We start from the raw sequence: 24,610 nt of genomic DNA, 5'->3' as shown, positions 1-24,610 counted from the left end.
GAGTCAACACGCGCGGGCAGGGGGGTTGATGGGGCTGCCATGTTTTGCTTTACTTTCGCCCTCGCCGCACCTGGGGCATTTTGTTTGGCCGCTTTTGTGGACAGTGGTGGCTGTAGCTGTTGTTGGTGGAGTTTTGTGAAATTCCGCGAATTGTCAGGCTCTCTCTCACTCTACGCACTGGCAAGTTGGTAAGTGGTTTAAAAGAAATGTTTCATTTCCATTCAGCTCCAAAAGATTCGAGCAAAGGAATTACCATAAGAGTAAGCGGAGTCTTTGGCTAGTGTCAGTCGGAGGGTTACAATGGACACTCTCTCACAGCCTACTGATAAAAAAAACACACTGTACACCACCTGGCCTCAGAAAGCTCAAAAGGGGACTGTTATCGGTCGATGACCACTAAAAGGCATCTGAGATATGAAGGTTGGGGGAAAAGGCCCTACGCAGTTGATGCAGTTGAAGAAAACCATATCGAAAAATCGCTTTGAAATCTTAAAAGAAAAAGCCTTTCCGATTCCTCATTTGGATATTAATTTAAAAGATAGTCATTTAAATGAGCAATTATCCTCGAGCAATTCATGCTCCTGTGTGGTGGAATCAGTTACAGCACGGCCATGTGTACCATTCAAGTGTCAGTTCGAATCTTGATCGGATCTAGAAGGGGTGATCGCGCGCGCGCGCTCATCAAAATTTTGGATTTTATTAAACAACAATCCAAGACACTGAAATCGAACACTCTTCCTCTCTCTTATCCAAGTAGGTCAAAACTAAGGTGATATATTACGCAGTAACTAATACAGTAACTAACACGACGGCGCCCCTAAGCGCCATAGTTGGTGATGGTTGTTGTCGTGATGTCATGGTGACTATGAGCACTATCGTGATCAATGACTGTGTAACCACAATTGCTACCACAAAGGTGAATTACTGCTTTCTCTCCGTGGCTTATGAGTTGTGACCTCCGCGCTCAAGACGGAAAGAGCTAACCCAACCCTCAGAGAGTGAATCATCCCACTAAATTCAGCAACGGAGAGGAAAAACCCTCATTCTGCAATCAACCTGTGCCCGTGCGTCAAACCACTCACGCAACATGTTACTACTTCAATCAGCCCTAAACGCACCAACACACACACGCACACGGGCAGTCCAAGTTAGCTTTATGTAGTGTAATTCCCGGCAGTTATTATGCTAATTGTACGGTGTGTGCGTGTGTGTGTGTCGCGCAAGTGCCGCGCCAAACCAACCGTCATCGGCGTCATCGCGCGCACGTTGACTTATGTCATGCGACGCAATGGCTTTCTTCATGGCACACTCTTCTCGCTGCATGACGGATGCATAATTACTCACACACCAACACCAACCAAGCAACGACGATAGAGCCACGTGTGTGTATTCATTGCGTTTCTGAGCCCATCGGAAGCAGTGGTCAGGATGGCGCCAGCGAAAGGAGTGCGCACAAGATGACAACTTGATTGCCATTTTGCTGGACGATCTGCCAGGCGGGGGGGGGAGAGGATTTGCGTTTTTTCCTACCCCCCCCCCCTCACCCCACCCCCATTACGTAAAGGGAGGGATTGGAGGAGGGTTAGCAAAACGTGGAGCATCATTTACACGCGATAAAGTTCCGGGAAGCCGTCGCCATCCAAGTCGTCTTGGTCGTCGCCGTCGTCGTCGTCGGGCCCTTCTAACCATTTCTTACGCGTGTGTCAATCATGTTAGATTGGGCGTGTGTTTTGTTCGTCGGCGAAGAAAGGGGGGCAGGTGGCAGGTGGCCAGGAGATGATGTAATGCGAACATGTCATGATTTAAAATTGATAAGATGATTTAACGATGCGTTGATAGTGCGTTAAAGTGATTTACTACATTGTTGCGTAAGAAGACTTACCTTTTTTCCCCAGTTTTTCGTATTTTCTTCGGATATTCTTCAAAGTGTAATGGGATGTGTTTATGTGTTTATTTTAACATATTAGGGCAAGAAATTTAAACATCAGAGTAAGGATTTGAATTGGGGTTTGGCTGCTTTGCATAAACTTAGAGCTTCAATGCAACCCTTCGGCAGCCTTTAAGCAGCATTGAAGCTGCTTGGACAAGCAAAATACACAATCACAGCAGGAATCGCTCGATTCTCTTGAGTATTCTTGAAAATTGCAATGAATTGTCAAAAATTCAGCATTAATATTTACTATTCATCACAATTTTCATCAAAAAGTACACAAAATCTAATACATCCGTAAAGGATCTGACAAATAGAGAGCATACAAAATAAATTAATTAAAATCTATATATTCGGATGTTTTAACACAACATGAAAAGGAAAGCAAAAACCAACCCCCAAACCCCATAGAGTGTTTGTTGTTTTTTTGTTTCTATTCTCTTTATTTTCCATCTACAAAGTTTCACGCACTTGTTCCTCCTACATTTTCCACCGATAATACGTGTATAGTTAAAGGGGGGAGGGAGGGAGTTCCTTCCTTTGTGTATAGCTTTATTGCGCTTATTGTATGTATTGAATGTTAAAACGGCATCGTAAACTGCAATATAAGCACACTTCGCAGCCGGGCCAGTTCTTCTCTACGTATGTTCCGATCGTTTATCGAATTTTGTAAATTGTTCCAAAAAAAAAACCCTGCTACCTCAAACAAACACACACGCGAGAGCGCATTCTTCGCAGGCGCAATATCGCATTAACACCTAGTATGTATATGGTTCGATTTATAAGACGCTATATTGTGGTATCGTGACATCGGTTAACGCTACTTTACAGCTGTTTTGTGTTTGCGAGTGATGAGATGAAAATGGGGGAAATTCTGTTTTTTTGTTATTGTGATTATAATGTTATAAACTTGTGTGACACTGACAACGTTAAGGTGGAAGAATGCAAATGGCATTTTCTAGGTGCACAGCAGCTTGTCGGGTTTAGCTGCACATTGAAAAGGGGTTTTAAAGATCCAAGACTGCCCTGCTTGTGGCAGGATGTTCCGAAACGTAGCAAAATGTATGTTGTGCATCGCAGCAAGGGGTGAACAAGATTAATGCTAAAACAGTAGTTGCCCAGCGACCAGCTACGACCAACCAGTTACTAGTTCGCTCGCTCGCCTGCTGCTCCGGATCGATTTATTTATGCAACGGCCAATGTCCTGTTCCTTCTTTCTACGCCCTTCTCAATGTTCCGCTGTAAAACAGACAGAACAAAAATACTGATACTGCTACTGGTGTGCGCTTTTCCCCTTGTTTTTTTTTTTTGCATATGTTACTGCTATTTATCACCCTATTGCCGGATTAGTACATCTATCGCGTGAATTGATTAACTACGCTTTTTAGCTTAATTGGAGAGGAAAGTTTAATTGATTCTGCTGCATTCGCTGCTGCCAGTTCGTTCTTGTGTGTTTGTTTGTTTTTGCGCCGATGCTTCGATGCCTGCTTCGATTATGCAAAATCCCATTCTACCCGTTCCATGGGCTGCGGTGTGAGCGGGTGTGAGCATAGTTCAAGGAAAGCTTCCTCCATCTTCGCTTTAGAACCGTTTCCTGTTGGGGTTTCTCGCTAGTTTATATCGTATTATTTTCAATTTAATTGGGAGGAAAAAATGCCCTACTGTAGAAGATTTTTTTTATTCATGTGAAATGTTTCTATTGTGGATTATGAACGTTAACGTCTGATTGTGATTGAAATATGTAACGGCTATTCATTTGTAATTATGATTTCGATTGTGAAACTGTGGTTTTTAAATGTATTTGTATATCTCTACGTATGACTTCAATGTGTGCAATTCCGGTGGGCGGCTTGTTTATTACGTTTTTTTATTCGTATTTATCGTTTATTAATTTCTAATAATTTTCCGTTTTTTATTTTACTTTGCTTGCTGCTTCGCGACACAAAAAATGTACCGATTTTTTATTTCCGATCGTTTCGTTTTGGCATAAAATTTTGTAAACGTTTCTAAAACGTGTAGAATACACACACACACACAAAAAAAACCGATACCGATTCCGAATTGTTACTTCCCTTTGCTGCTCCCGCTGCTTTCGACCGTAAATTGCTCTAATTTCGTTTTATTTGCGTTATTGTTTTCCCATTGTTTTGTTTTGTTTCGCTGTTATATGTTCAGAAATAGTATAATAGTTTAATTACCTTTAATGCGCACGTTCTTTATACTCGTGCTTGTATGCGTATGTGTATATAGTTTAAAAAGGACACGATTATCAAACACGGCGCGTTTAAATACATATTGGTTTTACTGTGTTGTGTTACATTCGACTTGAAACAATCGTCCCTATCCACGATCACTTGAGGGCTTGGCTTCAGATGGATCAGTCCAAACGAGTAGATGAAAACGAAGAGAACAGTTTGCCCCGTTTTTTGTTTGTTGATGCTGCAAGCTGAACGCATAACTCATTCGAATCAAAGTTTTATACACTATTTACATAAATACACATTGTGTTACAGCAAATGAGTGGTGGAGTGCGTGAAGGGAGTTATAAGATGTGTTAAGTAATTAATACTCTCTTCCGTCTACAAGTAAAAGACACATGTTACACAGTGGCTGGCATGAGGCTGCCACCCAAACCTTCATTAGAATGAAACGCAAACGTACTTATAAACTTAAGTAAAGCTCAGTAAATAATGCTTCGAAAATCGCCTTTTTTCTCCAATTTAATTTGTTGGAAATGAAAACAAAGCAAAAGCAACGCTACCGGTGAAGCTACCGGAGTAATAGGGGCAGTAGGGCAGTGTTTTGGGTGTTTAACATAACAATAACTATATATATATATATATATATATATATATATATATATACCCCAATATATATGCATTCTTGTGCGACAGCGTTGTTGTTGGCCTCGCCTGGCAGAGGATCATCCTTCTCCAGTGCCTCCCCCCTTTGGGCCTAGCAACAGCTAAAACTAATGTCATAACATAAAATGTACACAACGGCGTGATCATCGCTCGATCGTAACACGCTTCCCCTGCCCTCGCATAACTCAAATTGGCTCCTTCTTCTCCTGTTCTGTTCGGTTATCCTTTTTAGCAGGGACACTTTTTTGGGATTTCAATTTTTGGCAATCATTCTACACTACTTATTACAACAAAAGAAAGTCGATCATAACTGTCGATCAAATTCGAGGTTCGAGGCATCATCGTGCTTAGTATACGTCTTCTCTGTAGCTAGGTTTTTTTTTAATTAAAAATTGTTAATGTTAATTGCTTCCCTACACTAAGAATGCGTATTTGCTGTGTGACAGAGGCTTCAAGCGTCCGTTTCAAAAAAAAAGGGGGGAGCCAGCAAGATATATGGAAAGAACTGTCAATTTAAACCCAATCATTGATCTTCGATGATCAGTTTTCATTATTGATGTTCCTATGAACTCCATTCAACGTGTTCGTTCTCCCTCCCAAAGCGGACTCCCCCCCCCCCCCTTTAAAGAAAGGATTGTTTGTGCCTGAAGCCGCCTGTGGCCTATTTAGCATGGTTAAGCATGAACTTGGTGTAAGTGAGAGAATGAGAGTCGAAACATGACTGTTTTTATTAAATATTAATTATTATCCGTATTAGTATATGTGTACTTGCATCCTTTGCTCCCTGGCTTTGTTTGTTCACAGGGGCCCTTCGTTCAAGTCCTTCAAGTATGTAAGCGATCTATGTATTTATGTATACTTTTTCTACAAACTATTAGCGAGAAGGAAAGCGAACTGCTCGGGGTGGATAATGGAACCCGAAACAAAACAACTTTAAGTGTGTTTTGGCTGGTCCAAATCGTGCCCCCCACATCAAACCCAGCTTCAAATTCGGCTTCGTAATTCGCTACGAATACTCTGCACAGTCTTCCCCAAAAGTCTTCCCAGTGATTAAATTAAATATTATTTTCACGCTCTTCCCCACAAATACACACACATCCACGAGAGGATCATATTGCTGAGAGGATGATTTGCTAATCGCGTGCGACCCGCTGCTGATATCTTAAGGATGAGAAGGATGATGATGATGATGGATGATAAAAAAAAACTATTTTCCGACCATTTCGCGTACATTTGGGCACGCATCTGGCCATCGTCGATTACCGGTTGCATTCGACACATCTTGGTGGCATCTTCGTCGTTAGAAGTTAAGGTGCGTGTGTGTGTTGTATGAGTTTTTGGTCCGCTTAGCTGTGTGATCCCCGCATCAATCCGTCTCCGTGTTGCCAACCCTCAGGTTGGCAGATTATGTGCAGTGGTGTACCCTTACCCACAGGCCCCGGGACAGCTCAGCAGACCGTTTCCATCGGCACCCGGTTGGAGGTGGTGGTGGTCGTGTTGTTCGTGCAGGTGTTGTTCGTGATCGATTCGCCCATCGAGGGCAGCCCGTGCGACGAGCTGGAGTGCTGCGGACCGTGCGTGGTGTTCGTGAACGAGCGGCCCGTTTTCGAGTTCCACAAGCGCTTCATGGCGGCCCAGACCTGCGGGGGGAGAGAGATAGGGGAAAACACGATGGCCGCAGGGCGGGGAAAAAAGACGGAAAAATGGGAACAGTTATAAATTGTGATTTTATTTTCGCATGCCTAAAATTAGGATAATGAATATGAATGTGCATCGCAACTGGGAGAATGAGTTTCTCGCGGTGCTCTTGTTTATCCTCACAGGACATTATTTTTGTGACCTGCGCTGCCCTATTTCACTCGACTCCACCGTGCAGGTGTGAAATGCAGGATGAGTGAGTGCATTATGCTGTTATAAGCTTTGCGGAGTTTTGTTTTTCCTCTCTCTCTCGTTTGCTTCCTGTTTGTGCCAAAGTTACTCTTCCAGTAGAGGAAGACAGCTCCAATTGCCAGTCAACTAGGCAGAACAAGGCTTCGCTTCGGTTGGCTTTACGACGCCTGGGCGGTAAAGGTTAATTTCGGTTCGTCCGTCCGTCCGTTCTCGGACGCCGCTCTAACCACCATCGATCGTGTCCGGAGCCATCCGCAGATGACACCGGTGCCAAATGAGATTTTGTGGTTTTGAGCTTTCGCTCTCTCTCTCTCTATAAGCTTTCAAAGGGCAACGGAGACGTTGGTGTAGCGTTAACAATGGAACCGCCACCATCAGTCGGAAGCGCTAGTTGGTTTCGCGGTTCGCAAAAGGTGAAGCGGTTGGTTGTTGATAATATTATGGAAGTGAAAATAGATGTATTGGTGAGCGTGTCTTGTGCTATTTTTGGACCATCAAAAAGCTGTTTTTTATGTTTTGGATTTTGAAAATAACTTTTAAAAAATAGTAAAATACCCCAATACAGTGTTTTAAGACGGTTAAAATGTAAGGGTTTAGAGCTTTAGGGTTCATTTTATGGGAAAAATACTAAGTTCATTAAGACTCTCAACTTCATTAAGGTGCTATTTTTTCAGTTTTGCAATTAAAAATAAGTCAAGCAAAATTTTTAAATGCCTTTTTTACTCTACTTATTAGCACGCTAACCTATCAAACTGCTGCGTAGCGTAACGGACTGCTTCTTCAGCAGGTTCAACCTTTCCATGCTCTTCTTGCTGCTAACAACAAGCAGCGCTGGAAGAGAAACTCCTTTCGACTGGCGATAATAATAATAATAAAAAAACACACACCCACAGCTAAAGTTCGATCGATGATTATCGACTTGAAGGCAGCAGAAGTAAAGCAGAAGTCTTAGAAGTCTTACCTGCGGTTGACAGCCGACGACGATAAAGATGAAGACGCCCTGCAGCGCGTTGATCAGATCGGTCACGATCCAGATGTAGTTCGGGCCGCCGACGGCCCAGGAGATGACGTCCGCCACCCAGGTGACACCCATCACGACCACCAGCTTGAGGCAGACGCGCCCCAGCGCGGCACTGTAAGAGGGAGAAGAAACCAAACCGCGGCTAAGCATACCACATGGAGAGAGAAAGAGAGAGAGAGAAAGAGAGAGAGAGAGAGGGGAAGGGAGAGGGCAAACAAAGAGAGGGAGAGAGAAAGAAGGGGGTTGGTGGGTCATTAAATCATGCCAGAAACGAAACATAACGCACACACAGAACACATACACACATTCACCCCGAAAGGACGTAACATATTTCCGTTTTTTATTTTTTTGCTTATTCTAACCGGACCGAACAACAACACAGAGGGAGGGGGAGGATACTCTAACTACGTCATGTTCTACAGATACACAGACCCACACACACCCACAGGCGGGGAGATCACATAAGTCCAAATTTTCACAACAGCACATTCCATCCCGACCCTCCCGAATGGGGAATTAAAAAGTACACCAAAAATGGCCACAGTTGGAGCTGGAGGAAACATGCAAAGCGCGTCCCCAATGTGGCATGGCCATTTTGCCATAATTTTTACGCCAACTACACATCGCGTCGCAGGTCCTCATATTCCTTATGGTCTGGGAACAAGGTACCCCCCCGCAGCAGCCCTATTTATTAGTAGAGCAAAACCTGCCCGCTCGCTACTCGTTGGCCACCATTGCTCTCCGGCGTGTGTTTTATTTTATTACCATTTTACTATTAGATTTATCACTCGTCTGTCGTCTTGCGCACCATCCCGCCCAGAGTGGGTTGCCCTGGTAACCGAGATCGGCGCAAAGTACCGCGCCGGTGCACTATCGTCCTTATTCCACCTTTGCAGAATGCAGATTCGGAAGACAGAAGTGGCAGACAGAAAGGGGGAAAAAGGTTGCTTTCTACCAACGGATAAAACACAGCACAACACAAGCTCTCCACAAATGGATTTCCGCCACAAGGAGCCGCAACACAACGACGGTGTACCGAAAAAAAAAATAGCGCAAAAAATGTTGCAATAAATCCTCGTAAAGAGGGCGAGAGGGAGAAATAGACAGACAGACCACAGGAAAAAATTATCGCCCGCAATGATACAGATTTTTGTACTTGCCGACTCGTAGCGCCAGGCCTTGTACCGAGGCCTTAGGTACACCACCGTAGGTGGTCGACTTTTCCGGCCTCGTTGTGTCGCGGCCCAAGAGCCCACCCAGGCGTGGGGGAAAACTGTCCCATCGTTCATGCCCAACCAGCACCTTCCTCTCTGCACAAACACTGGAGCAAATTGGCCTCAGCATCAGCTTTCGTGTCTTTTGCCAAACAGGAGGGCAACAAGGGGAAAAGCCTTACCCCATTTTTACTTCAGGGAGTTCATTACCAAGGCCGAGCGTTGGAAGTGCTGGGTGAAAAGACAGGCGAGATTGAACGTAGACACACACTCGGCTTGCACCAATAAATCTATATTCACCACGACGGGAAACCTGACACGAGATAAACGTCTCTCGCGATCTTTGAAGCGCGCTTGTGCCCTTGACAACTGCCAGGTGGCCACTCGACCCAATCGAACTCACCGAGTAATCAGTGTGTGTGTGTAATTGAACGATTGATGTGATGAAAACTGCCGATGAAATTAAATTCAAACAATTCTCCCCATTTCGGGGGAAAGCCTGCTAATACGCCGCGTTGCCATGGCAGTTTATCGTCGTGTAGTCTGATTTATGTCGGCGTGCAGGATCGAACGCTTGTCGTCGACCGTGTCCCCTTCCCATGGTGTCCTTTGAGGTATAGAAATTCGTTAACAACCTGGACCCGGAGGGTCGGAGATTTAATTGGAAAACAACTTCCTCCATCCCGTGAGGCAGAACGACAGATTGACCTGGTCGTTAGGCGTTCTCTTGAAGTCTTCCGTTCTGCAGAGGAGATCAAATTTCACTTGCACTTTGTTTATGAATGAAACCTCTCCATTCTCGTGTTGTTTTCGTGGGCAAGCTTTCCAATTGTAGTCGTTGTAGTTGCTACAGAATAAAAAGCATAAAAATCTCTCCATGCTACTACTGTTTGCGCATAACTCTAGAAGAAAATGCTCCCTAATGATGCGGGTTGCTTTTTCTCTATTTGCCTTTATTTAAGGACATGTGAGCAAGTACGTTTGAAGCTTTCTTGCTTCGTGTTTTCCAAGCACTGGAAATAAAATTAGAAACCAATTGTTTTGTACCGTTTTTTTGCATGCATTTTTCCTTCAGTTTCTTGCGCTAATTGATCTTGATTCATTTGCTGAAAGTGCATCTTGGCTGTGCTGGATGCAGTTCAACCTCTCTTTTTGCAGCATTCGTTTTCCTTCACTCAAGGTGAACATTGAAAACCTAAAATGTGAATAAAAAGTGAGTAGAATGTGCCAGCTAGTGCACTGTTTTGGGAAATTGTTTAAAAGTTTCCTTTCCTTTCGCGAAATCGGCTTGAGACGGATGCCTCAATTAGGAAACTGTTCTTTTTTCCCCCTACTGTGTTCTGAGATGATGTTGAGAGGCTCCGTTCATTTGAGGTTGGGTTTCTTTTCTGCGATATCTCTTGGCTGTGTATCCATCCAGAGTGGCTCTTCTGATGCGGCAAAGGAGTTCCATTTCCTTCGCTTCATTGCAATTTTAACATCCTTTTAATTTGATTTCAATTTTAGATTTACGAATGGTGCCAAATTACACTGCCGACCTTCTCCAAAACTGTATCGAAGAACGTACACATTGATAAAGTGGCAATTTATTGTTCATGTGACAGTAAAACATTGCCTGCTCAAGCACGAGGCAAAAAGGGGAGGGAATGAGGTAATTGTACCTAATTAAACAATTTCTGCTTTCAGAATTTACGACATCACATTCCAGTGTTTACCGGGGCGTGGTGTACGAATTCTATCGAGCAACAATCGAGCGGAAATTTTCCTCTCCAGCGGAAAAAAAAACTCAACGTCTATGCTATAATGAAAAGTAGAAAACTTTGGCTGCGCTTCCACCGGCACTGGAGAGGTCCTTGAAATGATTTTCATCGAGTGCCAAATGAAGGCATAAAAACACAGCAGGCACACACACAGACCAAACACTCGGGTTAGGGAGGATTTTAATTATTTATAACCCGTTTTGATGCTCCTGTGCACACTGGAGTGGTTTTTAGTACTTGTCGGGGTACCAAGGTGTGTAGCGGAGGAGATGATGACCTCAGATTCCCTTTTTGCTGGGTTTTATTTTTTCGGAGGTCGAAGTTTTGGAGCGACTTTTTGGACCACTCGATCCATGCGCCCGGAAATGAGAGGTTGAGCGCGCGTAATGGGATCGGTTTTTCGGTTCCTTATTCTACCTTCCCGGAACGGAAAACCGCTCCACCAGCCGTCTATGAGGCAGTGTGTGGATATCCGCCGTGTCCGGTTGTACAAATTTGCTATAAATCGAAAATTGCTTTCGACTGGGGGCCCGTTAAAATGTGCTGACCCATATCTGTACGGAGAAGTAGGGGAGCTTGAAAGAGAAAGCTTAACCAGTCTTTCTCGCTCTCTCTCTCTCTCTACTTCCGGGGGAAAGGAAAAGCAAACGTTTTTCCAACTCTAGTGTGTTTAACATCCGATTTAAGCGGCTGCCACCGCTACTTTTCTGCTGATTGAACGCTTTTTGCCCGTTCTGCTGGATGGGGGAGAGAGAATCGAACGTGAACATGGCGTTTCGTGTACCGCAAACCAGCAGCAGCAACACAGCGCGTCGCTCTGCGAGTGAAGTTTGCAAAAGTGATTTTCCGAACCGGTTTTGGAGCTCCTGCTTTATACCACCACCGGAGGATTCATAAAGGAAACTAATATTTGAACAACGCCAGCGACAAATTATGATCGCGAAAGGTGGACGACAACCACCAGCGTCGTACGATTTTACCGGGGGAAAACTACTCGTTCTCGTTCGTGAACGAGAATATATTGCCCACCATCTATATTGGTTTGCTATAGGAGCTCATGGTCGCCGGTTTTGGTTGTCTTCGCACCGATAAAGCTCTTTGGAACATATAACGCAGGCAAGAAAAATGGGCATTAATTTGGAGATGATATTTTTAAAATGGCAAATCGTTTTATAGAAAGATTTTATAGAAATAAAGGAGCTTGAAATTTCATATTTTTCATTGTTTTACTGGACTAGTGCCTGATAGATTGAGTGAAACGTTTTGAAAAGAAATACGAAGTCCAATTCTGCCAGTATTCTTTAAACAGGATATCAATTTGACTTTGATAACCCTGAGGTACCTTGAAAGAGGACAAAAAATGCTTGAATGTTTGCCAAATATGCTCTCATGTCTAAGAATTTGAACATTAAAGACTATTTGAAGAATCAAACATGTATCTTCAGTTATCAAAATTTCCCAAAATTCTTAGTGTTTACTAGTATTTACCAAAAATCGTTCTGTTTCATCCACTTACTCTAAATCCCAGAGCATTCGACAAGCTGTAGTGATGGATAATGAATAACGTCTTCGTGTTGTCCTGTCAAACGTTCTCAAATTCCAACAAAAGCATCCCGTTAATAGCATTAACACAATCCATATTTTGATCAGTCCAGTATGTGTCCGTATGTACGAGATCGTGGTGTGTTAGTGTTCGTTTCATTGCATTAGTACTGCTAGTACTCAACTACTCGGGGTAAGATCTCTAGCAGATCCTACCCGTGACGCTACAGCGATTAACCACAGACAGGGGAAGCAACAAGTGAAGGCTAGTTACGGATAGAATTATAGACGGGAAAGAGTCGCGAGGAAAGAAAACGATAACCCAAATTGGTGCCCAAGAGTCTTACCGTTCCGTCGTAGACTTGACATCGTCCCGCTTCCATAGGCCACAGGTCAGCTGGCGGGCGGTCGAGGCGAACAGTAGCAGATTGATGCCGAGCAGGATGCCGATCGGGCCGAAGAAGTAGGTCAGCATTTCCATATTACCTGTGAGGTGATGAGATGAAGGAGAAGCAAAGAAAACGCAATGAACATAATGTGCTGACACATGTGAGCAAACGATCGTACGGAAAGATCCACACACACACAAGCTGTATAAATGTTATGCACGCACGACCCACAGACGGATCTGTCCCCCGTCTCCGGGACCTTGCCCCGGAGGCGATTTGATGTAATCCAGGGACCAACCCATCATTAATGGATCAACAACGGCGGCGCTGCTTCCCCCCGGAGGCCGCTCGTGCTCACCTCGCGGGCCGTGTGTGAAGAAGCAAGGTGCAAGTCAGCAGCGCACACACCTTTCTTTGGGGCGTGTGTGCGTTTCTTTCGTGGAGATGGATTTTGTTTTGATGATGGAGACTTGAAGTTTGCAGTTGGCTCAAAACTGGGCCAAATCAGTTGCTTCGCGTCAGCCCTGGTGTTAAATCATTTATTATGGGCAATGAAATAAGCATTAATGTCATCGCGGGGATGTAGTCTGCCGGCGACCAACTTGCCTACTTCGAAGCGGTGATGTCCACTGAACAGCAAACTGAATCATCGATTTGAAATTGACTGGTCTTGGAAATGGTGCTTAATTTTATACCGAAAATACAAACGCCACACAATAAATGAACTCAACCGTATAATTTGATTGTATCGTATAATCCTGCCCAGTTCCACTCCAGACACTGGAAGAGTCGCCCAACATAGGGAGACGGACTCCAGACACACAACACAACAGTGTATCTCATTGTCTGATGGCAATAAATTTGCAGTATTGACTCCCTTCTACGTCCTATCGTGGCAATCCCCGGGCAGAGTCGGTGGATATTGAAGTGGATTAGATTTGTCCGTTCCGATAAACGACACCGAGTACGCCCGGATACATCGAGAGTTGCAAGAGAACGACAAAGAGAACCCTAGCCCGGAAAAGTCTACAATGTAAAGCGAGAACTAGCGGGAAAGAAAAACACAGTAGAACACAAATCAACAAAAAACACCGTTGAAAGATACGCGAGAACGAGAAAATAGAACGCTTCCAGCAGCGGGTTCTAACGACTGCCGGGTACGAAGGACGTGCGCGATTCCATCGATCGTCACAGCAACTGCTGTTAATTGATGAAACAAAGATACACATCGACAATGTATAGTGAAGGATAGTATATTTCCGCTTTCTCTCCAGTAGGAGGATGTGTGCAAATATTTACATTTTATCGACAAAGCGGGAAAAGGAATTTTAAATTAACGATTTTCCCCGTCCCATCCTTCTTTCACGCTCCTGTTTCCGTGCATTATTTGTACTGAAAGTAGACTCTATCACTCTGTGTCCATGTGCACCTGTTGTTGACGATGGGAAGGATATCGCATTTCTTCGCCAATACTTTTCCCACTTATCCTAGCGCTCTGTAGAGCAGTTCCTCGTCCAAGCCTCACGTTCCAATCGATTCACCATTCTAGTTGGTTTCGAGGCAAATCGAAATGCTACTCTGCCTTACCTTCACGGAACGGTGCCGGCGAATTGTTCGGGACTGTGAAATAGAGGAATTCCATGCAGGATCTCTTCACTGCTTTCACATTCTTTTTGATAAAAGGTGCCTTTAGTCGTGCAACTGTGGGGAGTAGTGCCAAGGTGGACATTTTCCCGGTGTTCCGGTGGGTGGCGTCAGTGAATGAAACTAACGGGAATTTTATGCTACTTTATGGCAGTTGCTAGGACGACCCGAAACCGGGCACGTGCAGCGATGCTGTTGGACCCGTCTCCGTGGCAACCATTGAAGAAGGGAGAAGATGTAGCAATTCCAGTGGGTTGGAAAACTTGTCACAAAAGCGATCATTCGATAAAAATAGATTTTAATGTAGCTATCGTGTGATAAATTGGAGTTGGCGGGAGTTTAGTGGTATTTTTTTCGGAAAATGTGAGGAGTACAATTCTTGTTAATATTTTCTACAGCAATAGATTTTGTTCAACTTATCGTAAATATATGTTTAGTATTTGGGAATTACATGTTCAAAAAGCTATGAGAAATGAATTTGAAGCTTGAAAAGGTATTAAGCCACCTTATGAAGGGAAGAAAGCGCGCAAACTCCAAGGCAACATTGTTACGGATCCAGGACAAAGCGAGCTGTGTCTGTCTCGTTTCCTATTTCCTGTCGCTGACGGCAATGCCAATACATAAATCAAATCGTCTATCGATTTCTATGCTAAAGCACCAACCCACCCATTATGGTGTCTGTCAGGTGGTGGCCATCGTTGTAGCTTGACTAAGCACAAATACACACAGTGTGCGCACCGCGTACAACCAAGGATTACATTGTCCGTGTGCTTGCCGGACGATAAGAAAACCTCTCCAGGGGACATTTCACTGTTTGCTTCCTCAATAGCCCGTGTACATTCCCGCTGAGGTATGAGTGAAAGTGTGCGCACATGGTACACATAAATTTGCACGCTGTTTTTCGCTGTTTTCATCGTTCAATCATCCACTCCCAGAGGAGGGGATTGGTAGGTTGCTTTAGATCAAATCTCGGCGTGCGCGCGCACCTAAGTCTATATCGGTTTCACGCCTTTATCCACAGGTCTAACTTTTTGAAACACTTGCGCACCTCCTGTGTAGACTCTTCTTCCCACCCACTCGAGCAGTGTCGGCAAAACCCGAACCCGGGATCGGGAAAGCTGACCACGCATTATTTTCATGTTCAAGGTCCGGGGCACATGCGGGCCAGATCTGTGCGATCGTTGCATGCTGAAGCTCTGTTCCATGATTAATTCGATACATAGTCAAAGCGCTTGCGAACGTAGGACGACGATCTCGTCCGTCCCGAACTTCCAACCATCGATCATCAGAGCTCAGAGATCAGAGAGCCAACTGTCAATCTGAACCGATCGCGCCGATACGTCGCCTGACTTCGCCCGCTCTCTCTCTCTTTAAATAAATCCATCTGGACAACACTCCACTTGTTTCACCGCCTCGCGATATGATTCGTTCCACATTTTTTCCTCCTCCCATAATGGGTGGAAATTCGACACCCAACTTCACGCTTCTTTAAGTTGCCCGATTTTCGCGTCACCTCCGCGACGGTCCGTTGATAGGTAATGGCCGGAGGCTATTTTCAACACTTTCGGCTCATTTATCTACGCCCTTGATTTGGATTATGATTTTGTTTCGTATCTCTTTGGTCGAAAGAAATCAAATCTGGACAAAAAAATAAGTCAATTTCAAGGCTAAATCTTAGCCGGCTCACCGTGTATGGTGCGCGGGACGAGAGCGTTTAGGGCGCGTTGAACACAATTTGGGCACTAAAAAACTGGAAAATAATCCATTAATAGTCGGCCGTACGACTTATTAGAGTGCGACACAGTTTTGGAAGCCTAATTTCGGATGGCTTCTGTTACGCTTTGGAAAGAGTTGGTTATCACATGGTGACAGCGAGTGGCATTGATTCTTCGTCCCTGACTTAATTACGTGCACAGATGGATGACACTCTCTCCTCGCCGACAGTTGAAATGGAAACTTCCAAAAACACACAAACACGGTAGCAGTGGAGCCTCACTTTTTGGAGTGTAAAAATCGGAAGGAATCCACCCATTTGGACTGTCTGTGCTGTCGCAGACGACAAACGGCCATGATTGATTATAGCCCGGATGATGATGATGCGGACGTTGAAATGTGGAGCAGTTGGTCAGCGAATGGCCTCCGGAGATGTACTCTCAACGCTTCCAGTGTTTTTTTTTGTTGTTGTTTTGTAGGCCTTTAATCCGAACGAACGAACGCAAATGGCGTTCGCGAGAGGAGAGGTTAGGTGGGGGTTTAATTTATTATTCAAAGTACGCTCCCCGGTGCGCTGTGGTCGAACGTCGAGGAAGTTCTCACGATGGACATATATCGGAGACCGGGATCGGTTCTCGGTAGCGAAACCGGATGGGACTGATAATTTAATTAGCGCTTCTCCAACAAAAACACCACACCCAACGCTGGGAACTTGTAGGTTAGTTTCCTTGTGCTGGCTGCACGTTTAAGGCCTAATAAACGGCAATCGGTTGTTTTCGGTTCAATTCGAACAAGACGACCTTGGCAAAGGTGTATCGAACTGACGGCCATTCCAAGTCCAAGGCGCGGATCGTTAGGCAGCAGCACGAGATTCTTCGCCCGAGGCGATGCGCACAGAACAGCAACTCTTGGTCCATCATTATCGTCAAACTCTGCGATGTGCAGTAAAAAAAAACCAGTGCAGTATTCCAGCGTTCCATTAACGTTACCTCTCTCAGTTGAGCGTTAATCGAAAATGAAGTTTAATGAAGCGAAAGTCGTCGCGCGATCAAGCGGTGGAGCTGTGTTCGTTCCGCAGAACGAATGGAGTGGCAAGCAATTGCCGCAATGATCGCCGCAGGGCATTAGAAACGACGCAAGGATTGTCCTCCTCGAAGACTCGAAGGTGGCACAAGTGACCCAATTCCTTCGCCAAGGGGGAACAGAGAGCAAACTTAAAAAGTAATCGCCAAACTTATTGCGCGGTAACAAAACGCACTGTTAACAAACCGTGTGTGTTTGAGTTTTTCTTACCGTAAGCTCAACGGGACAAAAAGAGTGTCCACATTTCCCCCCCGCCCGGAACGAGCACTAATGATTCTCGAGTGACGGGAAGGAACGCAATTTTTATTACCATCACCGTTCGTCGCTGTTGTCGCCGTCGTTGGTGTTTCCCCCTGCGGGAGTGGATTTGACGTTGCAACCTTCATTCCTCCCGGAAAAAAACCCAGAAAAACAATTACCAATCGTTCGATGGATGATTTAGTACCCGCGCACGAAAGAAAGTGAAGGTGGCGTAGTAGTAGTAAAGGTGAGTTTTCTATGAAAGGGTCATGCCTTTGGCTGCTAATTCAAAATAGCTTCCGCGTAGCATAGCAAGGTCCCTTTCGCTCCGCCATGACGGCGGCGGCTACTGGTGGTGGAGTGGTCCTTTCACTTTTCCCCCCATTCCATTCCAATCAAGCACACCGGAAACGAATTTGACTGACTAATAAAGAGAGCAATTGAGTGATTGACAGAATAATGAAAGAAAGGTGCGCATTTGGTGCTGGCAGTGTGAGAAGTAGCAACGAACGCACAGTTTCCGTTCAATTTCAAGCTCAATATTGTTGGGATTGATTGGTTATTTTGTGCACTAAAAACTCAATTAGAAAATCATAATAAATTTAAAAATTTTCGTCATATTTTTGCAATAAAATTATCTTTAAATTTCAACTGAAATAAGACATTCCATTTCATAAGTCTTTTCCTAATGGTCAGCTACTGTCCACGACTATCTTCGAAGTTGTGCTGTCATCGAACTGTAGACTTTATCCAGTTGCATCCAGCCTCAATTGCATCGGCAAAGTGGCGTCCAGTAGCGTCCCTGTCTACATGTTGTCATATTTACTTATTTATTTACCGGACACCCGACCACGCCAATACATCCCACTGGTACAACATGCAGGGTGGACATAGGAAACGGGTAACGATTATCCAGACAGGTACTCCTGTGCACTGTACTTGCGGGGTTTTGTTGAAACATGGTAACCGTACACACCGTTTGCCATAAAATGTGTCATTCTGTCGAACAAAAGCGCGTGTTTCGCGAGGGCGGTGGCGCAGTGTTTGCGCGAAACATGCACGACCCCTGCCTGTGTGTGTGTTTACCATGCATATTGGCTGCAACATCGAGCACGTGGAATGGGTGGTGGTGAAAAGCGTTTTATTTATTTGACGCTATACATATTTTCAATTAAACAAACGCCCTCTCACAGACGCGCCGTGGCTTATGCCTTCCTTTGCTTTGCGTCTGGTTGGTAGTCGAAGAGGAACGGTCTTGAGGGATTTATCAAATAAATTACCCTAACAACGGGCAACGACACTTAAATGGCGTACAATACGGCTTTCGGCAACTGTAGAGTCACAACAAATTGGTCTCATTTAAATGATCCTAAATGGTTTACTTTTAAAAAAACATTCTCTAAGTTATTTTTAATATCCAACCGTTGGCCAATTAAATTGTACGTGAAGACGAATTAAAACAATCGCTTGGTGGATCGATCACGTTTGCAGCAGCGCCAATACTGTGCGTGCATTGAACTTCCGTGCCATTTTCCCAAACGCCTCAACCCAGTCTGCGAAGAAGTAGCTTGTTGTGGGCAGTCGGGTAGGGCGTCATTAATTATAAGTTTAATTGAATCAAACACTGCAACATTGCAATGCAATGCGTGACCGGGCGTGCTTAGAATGCAATTAGGATGCACTTTAGTGAGGAAGAGGAGGAATTAGAAATAGTTCAAGAGTCGTTGCACAATTATCGTCACGAATCGGTCAACCGTTTTACACAAATTGACGATTTAAACGCAAACACACGAGAAATAAGTTCTTAAAGCGGAACAGTATCCAAACAAAGAGCTCGGACAGTGTGTGATGATTAATGTGAATGATTCTAATGGAATGTAGGACTAACATACAGGTGTTGCTACTTCCAACACGCAACACAAATGTTCATTTAATTTGTCAAATCCCAACCACTTGCCAATGGTTGTATCCTTCGTGATAAGACACAATCCTTCTTCTTCTTGGAGGGCACTCAACTTCCTTTCACTTCCACACTTCCTTCTTCGCGCGACATAATGGATAGTGCCGATTAGTGATGTTGTGCCGCGTGTGAGAGATGCCGCTGAGCTCAAAAACTAATATTTAGCATTGATACAGAGCAGCGTGTCATAATTCACAGCTGCTCGTTAACAGCCGAATGCAACGTGGGGTGGGCAAAGGATTGGAGCATAAATCGTGTTGCGGAGTAACAAGATCGCACGATAACCGGGCGTGCTGAGCGGAGCGCGCATAAACTAACGGGAAAACAGCGACAGCAGCCTCCACCCGGCCCGAAAAGAGCAGTTCATAGACGAACGTGTGTGTGTGTGTGTATGCTCACACATCATCGACCCTTGCGCAGGTACCGCGATGCTGTTTCCGAGAATCCTCCCGCAAACGTTAATAGTCCAATAGAGAGAGAGAAAAAAAAAATAACGCATCCACCAAACAACAAACACAACGGAGCCGGTACGCATCTCCTCTGGCCGGCTTGGAGCGGCGTGAATCTGTATTTTCCACCCGCCGGGAAGTCGGGAAACGGGCCGAGTGGCCCTATGGACCGGCACCGGCTAAACGTCTAAACGAAGTAAAATTTATGGGCCAAACTGCGGGTCGTCCATAAATCAACTCGAGCGCAACCCCAACCCATCCAGCGGTCGGTCGACATGCTGCGGTTCTTGCGGGGCTGCGTTTGCGAACTTTTGCCGCCAAAGGGAAGAAGCCCGACTCCGATCGGTCTGCAGACACTATGGTTAGGCTTTTTTTCTGTTGTTGTTGGTAGTGGCATTGGTGGACTTCGACTACGTTTTGCGCAACGGTTAGAAACAATGTTTGGAACTTTTCTGTTGATGCGTTTCTGCGCTGTTTTTCCTATTATTTTGGCCTTCCAATACCGAGGTCGGTGGGAAGATCGTAATCGAGCATCAAGTGGGGGGGAATTTCTCTCTTATCACGAACGGTCAGGTCTGGGCGGTAGGCCAAACGCGAAAAGGTCTCCGCGTCTCCCTCGAAACGGGACAAGGCAAGTAAGGCCGCACCAATTAGGCGCGTATGCCGTAGAGTTAGTTTCATAGCTTCGTAGAATTGGCGACAGAAGCCGAGAAAAAAAAAACTCTCGTCATCTCTTCAGCCTTTAATCCTAAACCTTCGCCGGCCTAAACCCGGTAAAGAGTAGGAAACGGAAAGTGCCGCAGGATAAAGAAGGGAACGAAATGATGAAGGGGCGACAGCAAAAAAGTAAAAACAACAGTTATCTTCATTACAAATTCGCGAACATTACCACGGATGAGTGCCACACACTCGGCCAAGCTTTGGCTTGCTTGTCCCGGAGGGTGAATTTTCACTTCCCCTTCAAGTGCAAGTCAGGTGCAGTCTCGCTGCAACCACCAGCCGGTACTGTTTTATCTTGTGGAACCCTTACTTTTTTATCGTTTTTTTGTTTGCTCTAACGTAGATGGTTGGTGAGGGTTGGAAAAATTGGACGGTAGGTCAAGATCAATATTTTTGCACACTGCTTGCCGTTCCAGATGTTGCTTATCTGGTCTCGAGTGGTTGAGGGAAGTGTCTTTTCTTTAAAGTTCATATAAGGGTGAAGGTGTAAAGATTACAGATGTGTCCTCTACGAGCAAGGGGACTAGAAAGTTGGTACATAGCAAAATCGTAATGTAACGGGTTTAAAATATCGCTTCTTATCTATTAATTATGGCACAATAGCTTATTTTTATGGCAGAAATCAAGGTTAATGTAATAGTAATAAATATTTTGATTGTTATTGAACTATCTAAATCTTATCAAAAAGTATAAATTTGATGTTTTATGTTGCGTATTTCAATCAAAGAGCTGCAGTTTTGTAAAATAAGTGATCAAAAAATGCCATAAAAATATATGTATAAACCTTGCCAGCAATCATCTATTTGAGTTCAACGTGGCATTAAATGCAATGTCTTCACAATATCCTAAATTGATAATAATTTGCATAAATATATTTTCTAATTATTCTATGCATCGATTGCAAATAAATCCCTCTTATGACGCATACATTATGAAAAGCCTTTGAATTGTTACACAAATTGCATAATTTAAATCACATTTTTATAGGACCCATTTTCCTGCAGCTCTATGAACTCCGCAAAGCTGTTAATTAAATTTAAACAAACAACGATTGCTCATTTCTCTCCGTTCTTCCTCATTATTCATTACGTACACTTTATCGATGTAATTGATTTCAAGCATAATACCCAACAACCCACTCCTCACTCTCCACATCGAACGCACGGTCCTATCTGCTGACCGTGTCTGTCGAACCATCACACAGACACACCATCGGCGACCCCAAAATCTAGCATTATTTATGAATCATGGCCATGAATACGTTTCTATTTTTAATGTGCAGCATCACTTATTTGCTCGTCACCGGCGTTACCGTAGTCGCATATTCCAACTCGATGCTGCCCCATCAAATGGACCGACGACACCAACCACCTCCCAACCGAACTCCCGGGGTGTTTCGCTCCGCGTTTGCCTTCTAAAACAAACCCGCCGGCTTCTTCCGCAGTCTTGGTGTACACCGTGGTAGTACCGTGGTGGTGCTCTAATCTTTACTTGTTTGTTCATTCATGCTCTTTTCCACGAGCTATCGCACATCGTTCACCCCGATGCTGGGGTTGCTCGTTTTTTTTATTCCCATTTTCTTCTCGTTTTTTTATTGTAGTTGCTCCAACCCGGATCGTAGTCGTTGTTCCCGGTGTGTTCTGCTGCGGTGCTGTTTTCCATCCGCACGCCGCCTTTGATTGACAGCTTTGGCTCCGCGGATTGGTGTCAAATGTATGCGCGCCCCGCCGCACGATCTTGGGCCGCCTGCGCGTTTGTTTGCCCTTATACCCGGGGCGGCAGCTATCAGTATGGCCGTGATCGTCAAGAAACTGGACGGTCGGACGTTTGCTTCGCGCCTCCAAAGGGAGAGACAGAGCGCAGCACATACCGGGGGGACGGATGGGAATGCAAAAACAAATTTCACTTTTCGCACATTGTACGCCGGGCTGACCTGTGTTGTCGACGAACAGTTTCGTCGTTTATCTTCGGGTCTCTATGCCTCTATGCTATGAGAACGTGTGCGTGGTCCGGTGGGTCTGTGGCAACATCCTCTTCCGGATCCATTAACAAGTACCTCTGAAGCTATTCATCCTGTGTGCGGGTGAGGGTCGAGGTTTTTTTTTCGGGGAAAGTAATGCGTGATCGCGTTGAAAAAGAGAGCTCAAAGACACCTCAAACAATATGGCAAGGGATCACGAATGGTTTCTTCTTGAAATTAGGCCTCCATCTGAGGTGGAGCGTCAAAAAGCGGATGTAATGTAATCGCGATCTAGACGATTTTTGTTCTAATGCAATGGACCCCTCACGGCGAGTAATGACGACGGGGTCAAAAATAAACCTCTCGCAAAGAAGAAATGGAAATTCCAACAAATCATCACGAGGGAGGGTCCGTTATCATTTAAACTAAAACGCAACTCCATTTTTCCCCTGCTGAGAATGGCGGCTAGTCTCACCACAACCAAAAGGATTCACCACATCGTAAATATTCGCCCGTCATTTCAAACCCGAAATTTTGCACATTAATGCGATCAGTTCCTGCGTCTGTTCCCTCAAATCGATTGCACGATTGTGCTGCGGGAGCTTTTGTTTTTTCTAGCCCATTGGATAATGGATGTTTTTGTTTATACGAAATTGTGTGCCATTTCTGCTCTTCACCAGAGCAGAGTTGTTCCTGTGGTTGAGATGAGGTTTTTGGTAGTTTTTTTTTTGCTCTGGCACATTTGAAAACCCTCCACGAAAGTCTCCATTTGTGAGCAGCGCACTTTTTGTGTTAGTTTATTCAGGCAGAAAATCAGATGAGGTTCCGGTTTGATGTAGAGCAGACCGGGGGTGTTTTTTCTACTCTTTTTCTCTCTAATATCTATCAAAAAAGCAACAGTTCACCAGACCCACCGTGCAATTGCTATTTCTTGGCGCACGGCAGGGAGCTCGTGATCTAAACACAATGCGATATGATTGTGAGTGCTTTTGAACCATTTTTATGGCACGTTTGGAGCAATGTTTCCTCCCGCTCAGAATGCGGACTCAGGAAGCAGTATTCAATTTCTTTACGGCACCATTGAATTGGTCGTGATCAAAGCGAGTGTGGCGCAGCGTAGCTTTTTTGCCATAGCAATTTGAAAGCAACAATTTGCATTTAGATTGCAGTAGTTTGCAGATAGTTCTACCTTTTTAAGGCTTGATACATGGAGTAGAGGATATCCGGCATTGGGAGACTTCAAGCACTCGATATAGGAAGGTATGCTTTGAGAAACGTGTTGAATCTGTTACGCTTTTTTTATCTCGTACGCTTTTGATATTGAAAACTTGTTGCCAGTTTCGGGTCAACTTTTTTAATGCCATGAACGCCTGTTGACGGATGATGAAAATTATTCACATCATCTGTAGACGACTTCGCAGAAAATTCGAAAAATCCTTCCAATCCCGCCTCAATTCCCCCACAACCATTACTCATTACGGTGCTTGTAATAATTTGTCTGCAACAACACGACAAAAAAGGAAAACAAAGGCAACAACTCAAGAGCAAACAGTTTGGAAATTCTGAAAACGTGCGGATAATTACGATCTCTGGCCACAGGCGCAACAGACCTCAGAAAAACACCGGATGTGCGGGCTGTGAGTTTATGGGCAGCGACGCGGGCAGACAATCTGTGAAAACAGATCGTTCATCGTGCGTTTGCATGTGTACCAGGAGCATCGGGGTCGAAAACGAAAACGAAAAACCACACACACACACCCTTTTGCCGAACTCACTGACTTCATGACCCATTTCCCACCGGAGCGATTACAACGGAGCGCATAACGTGTGTCTTGTGGGTTCGCTCCCTTTCCCGCGTGGTTGTGCGTCCGTTTACGTCCGTCTGGTTTGCTCAGTGTGTCGAATACGCACGGCCACTGAATGACAAACTGTCTCAATGTGAGACAGCAAAAGGGTTGGGACAGATCTTGGTTCATCTTTCTTTTTTTGGGGGTAATTCTGGGAACTGCGAATTCCCTTCCCGGTTGATATATTCCAGCAAATTATGAAGGAATCTTCAACAGGGCCGACCGCGGTCGAAAATAGCAATTTGTGAGGTATTTGTGTGGTGTATCTCTTTATCATCGCATGCGATTGGACGGGGTCGCAAAGTTTCGCGATGTCCCCCAGGCAAAACGTATCGTTATCGTACTGTGAGAATGGCGAAAATTGGTACACTTGGAACTTATAGG

The 24,610-nt window shown here is 44.7% G+C and overlaps 1 protein-coding gene across 5 annotated transcripts in view; it reads right to left on the bottom strand.

Annotated features, from left to right (window-relative positions):
- Positions 1 to 6,135: 6,135 nt before the first annotated feature.
- The window catches only part of LOC121597913 (probable G-protein coupled receptor Mth-like 1), a 153,229-nt gene continuing 134,754 nt past the window's right edge, over positions 6,136 to 24,610 (bottom strand). For 4 of the 5 annotated variants that reach the window (XM_041924226.1, XM_041924227.1, XM_041924228.1 and 1 more), the window contains exons 6-8: positions 12,569 to 12,707; positions 7,646 to 7,847; positions 6,136 to 6,434 (exon numbers count right to left, since the gene is read on the bottom strand). In XM_041924226.1, the coding sequence (XP_041780160.1) occupies positions 6,243 to 6,434; positions 7,646 to 7,847; positions 12,569 to 12,707 (533 nt within the window). In that variant the 3' untranslated portion in view covers positions 6,136 to 6,242. The remainder of the gene's footprint in view (positions 6,435 to 7,645; positions 7,848 to 12,568; positions 12,708 to 24,610) is intronic. The other variant, XM_041924230.1, reaches the window with a different exon arrangement.

The sequence above is a fragment of the Anopheles merus genome, chromosome 3R (assembly GCF_017562075.2).
Source record: "Anopheles merus strain MAF chromosome 3R, AmerM5.1, whole genome shotgun sequence".
NCBI lineage: Eukaryota > Metazoa > Arthropoda > Insecta > Diptera > Culicidae > Anopheles > Anopheles merus.
Note: the sequence above shows the minus strand (reverse complement) of the source record. Positions and strands in the feature narration are given on the sequence as shown.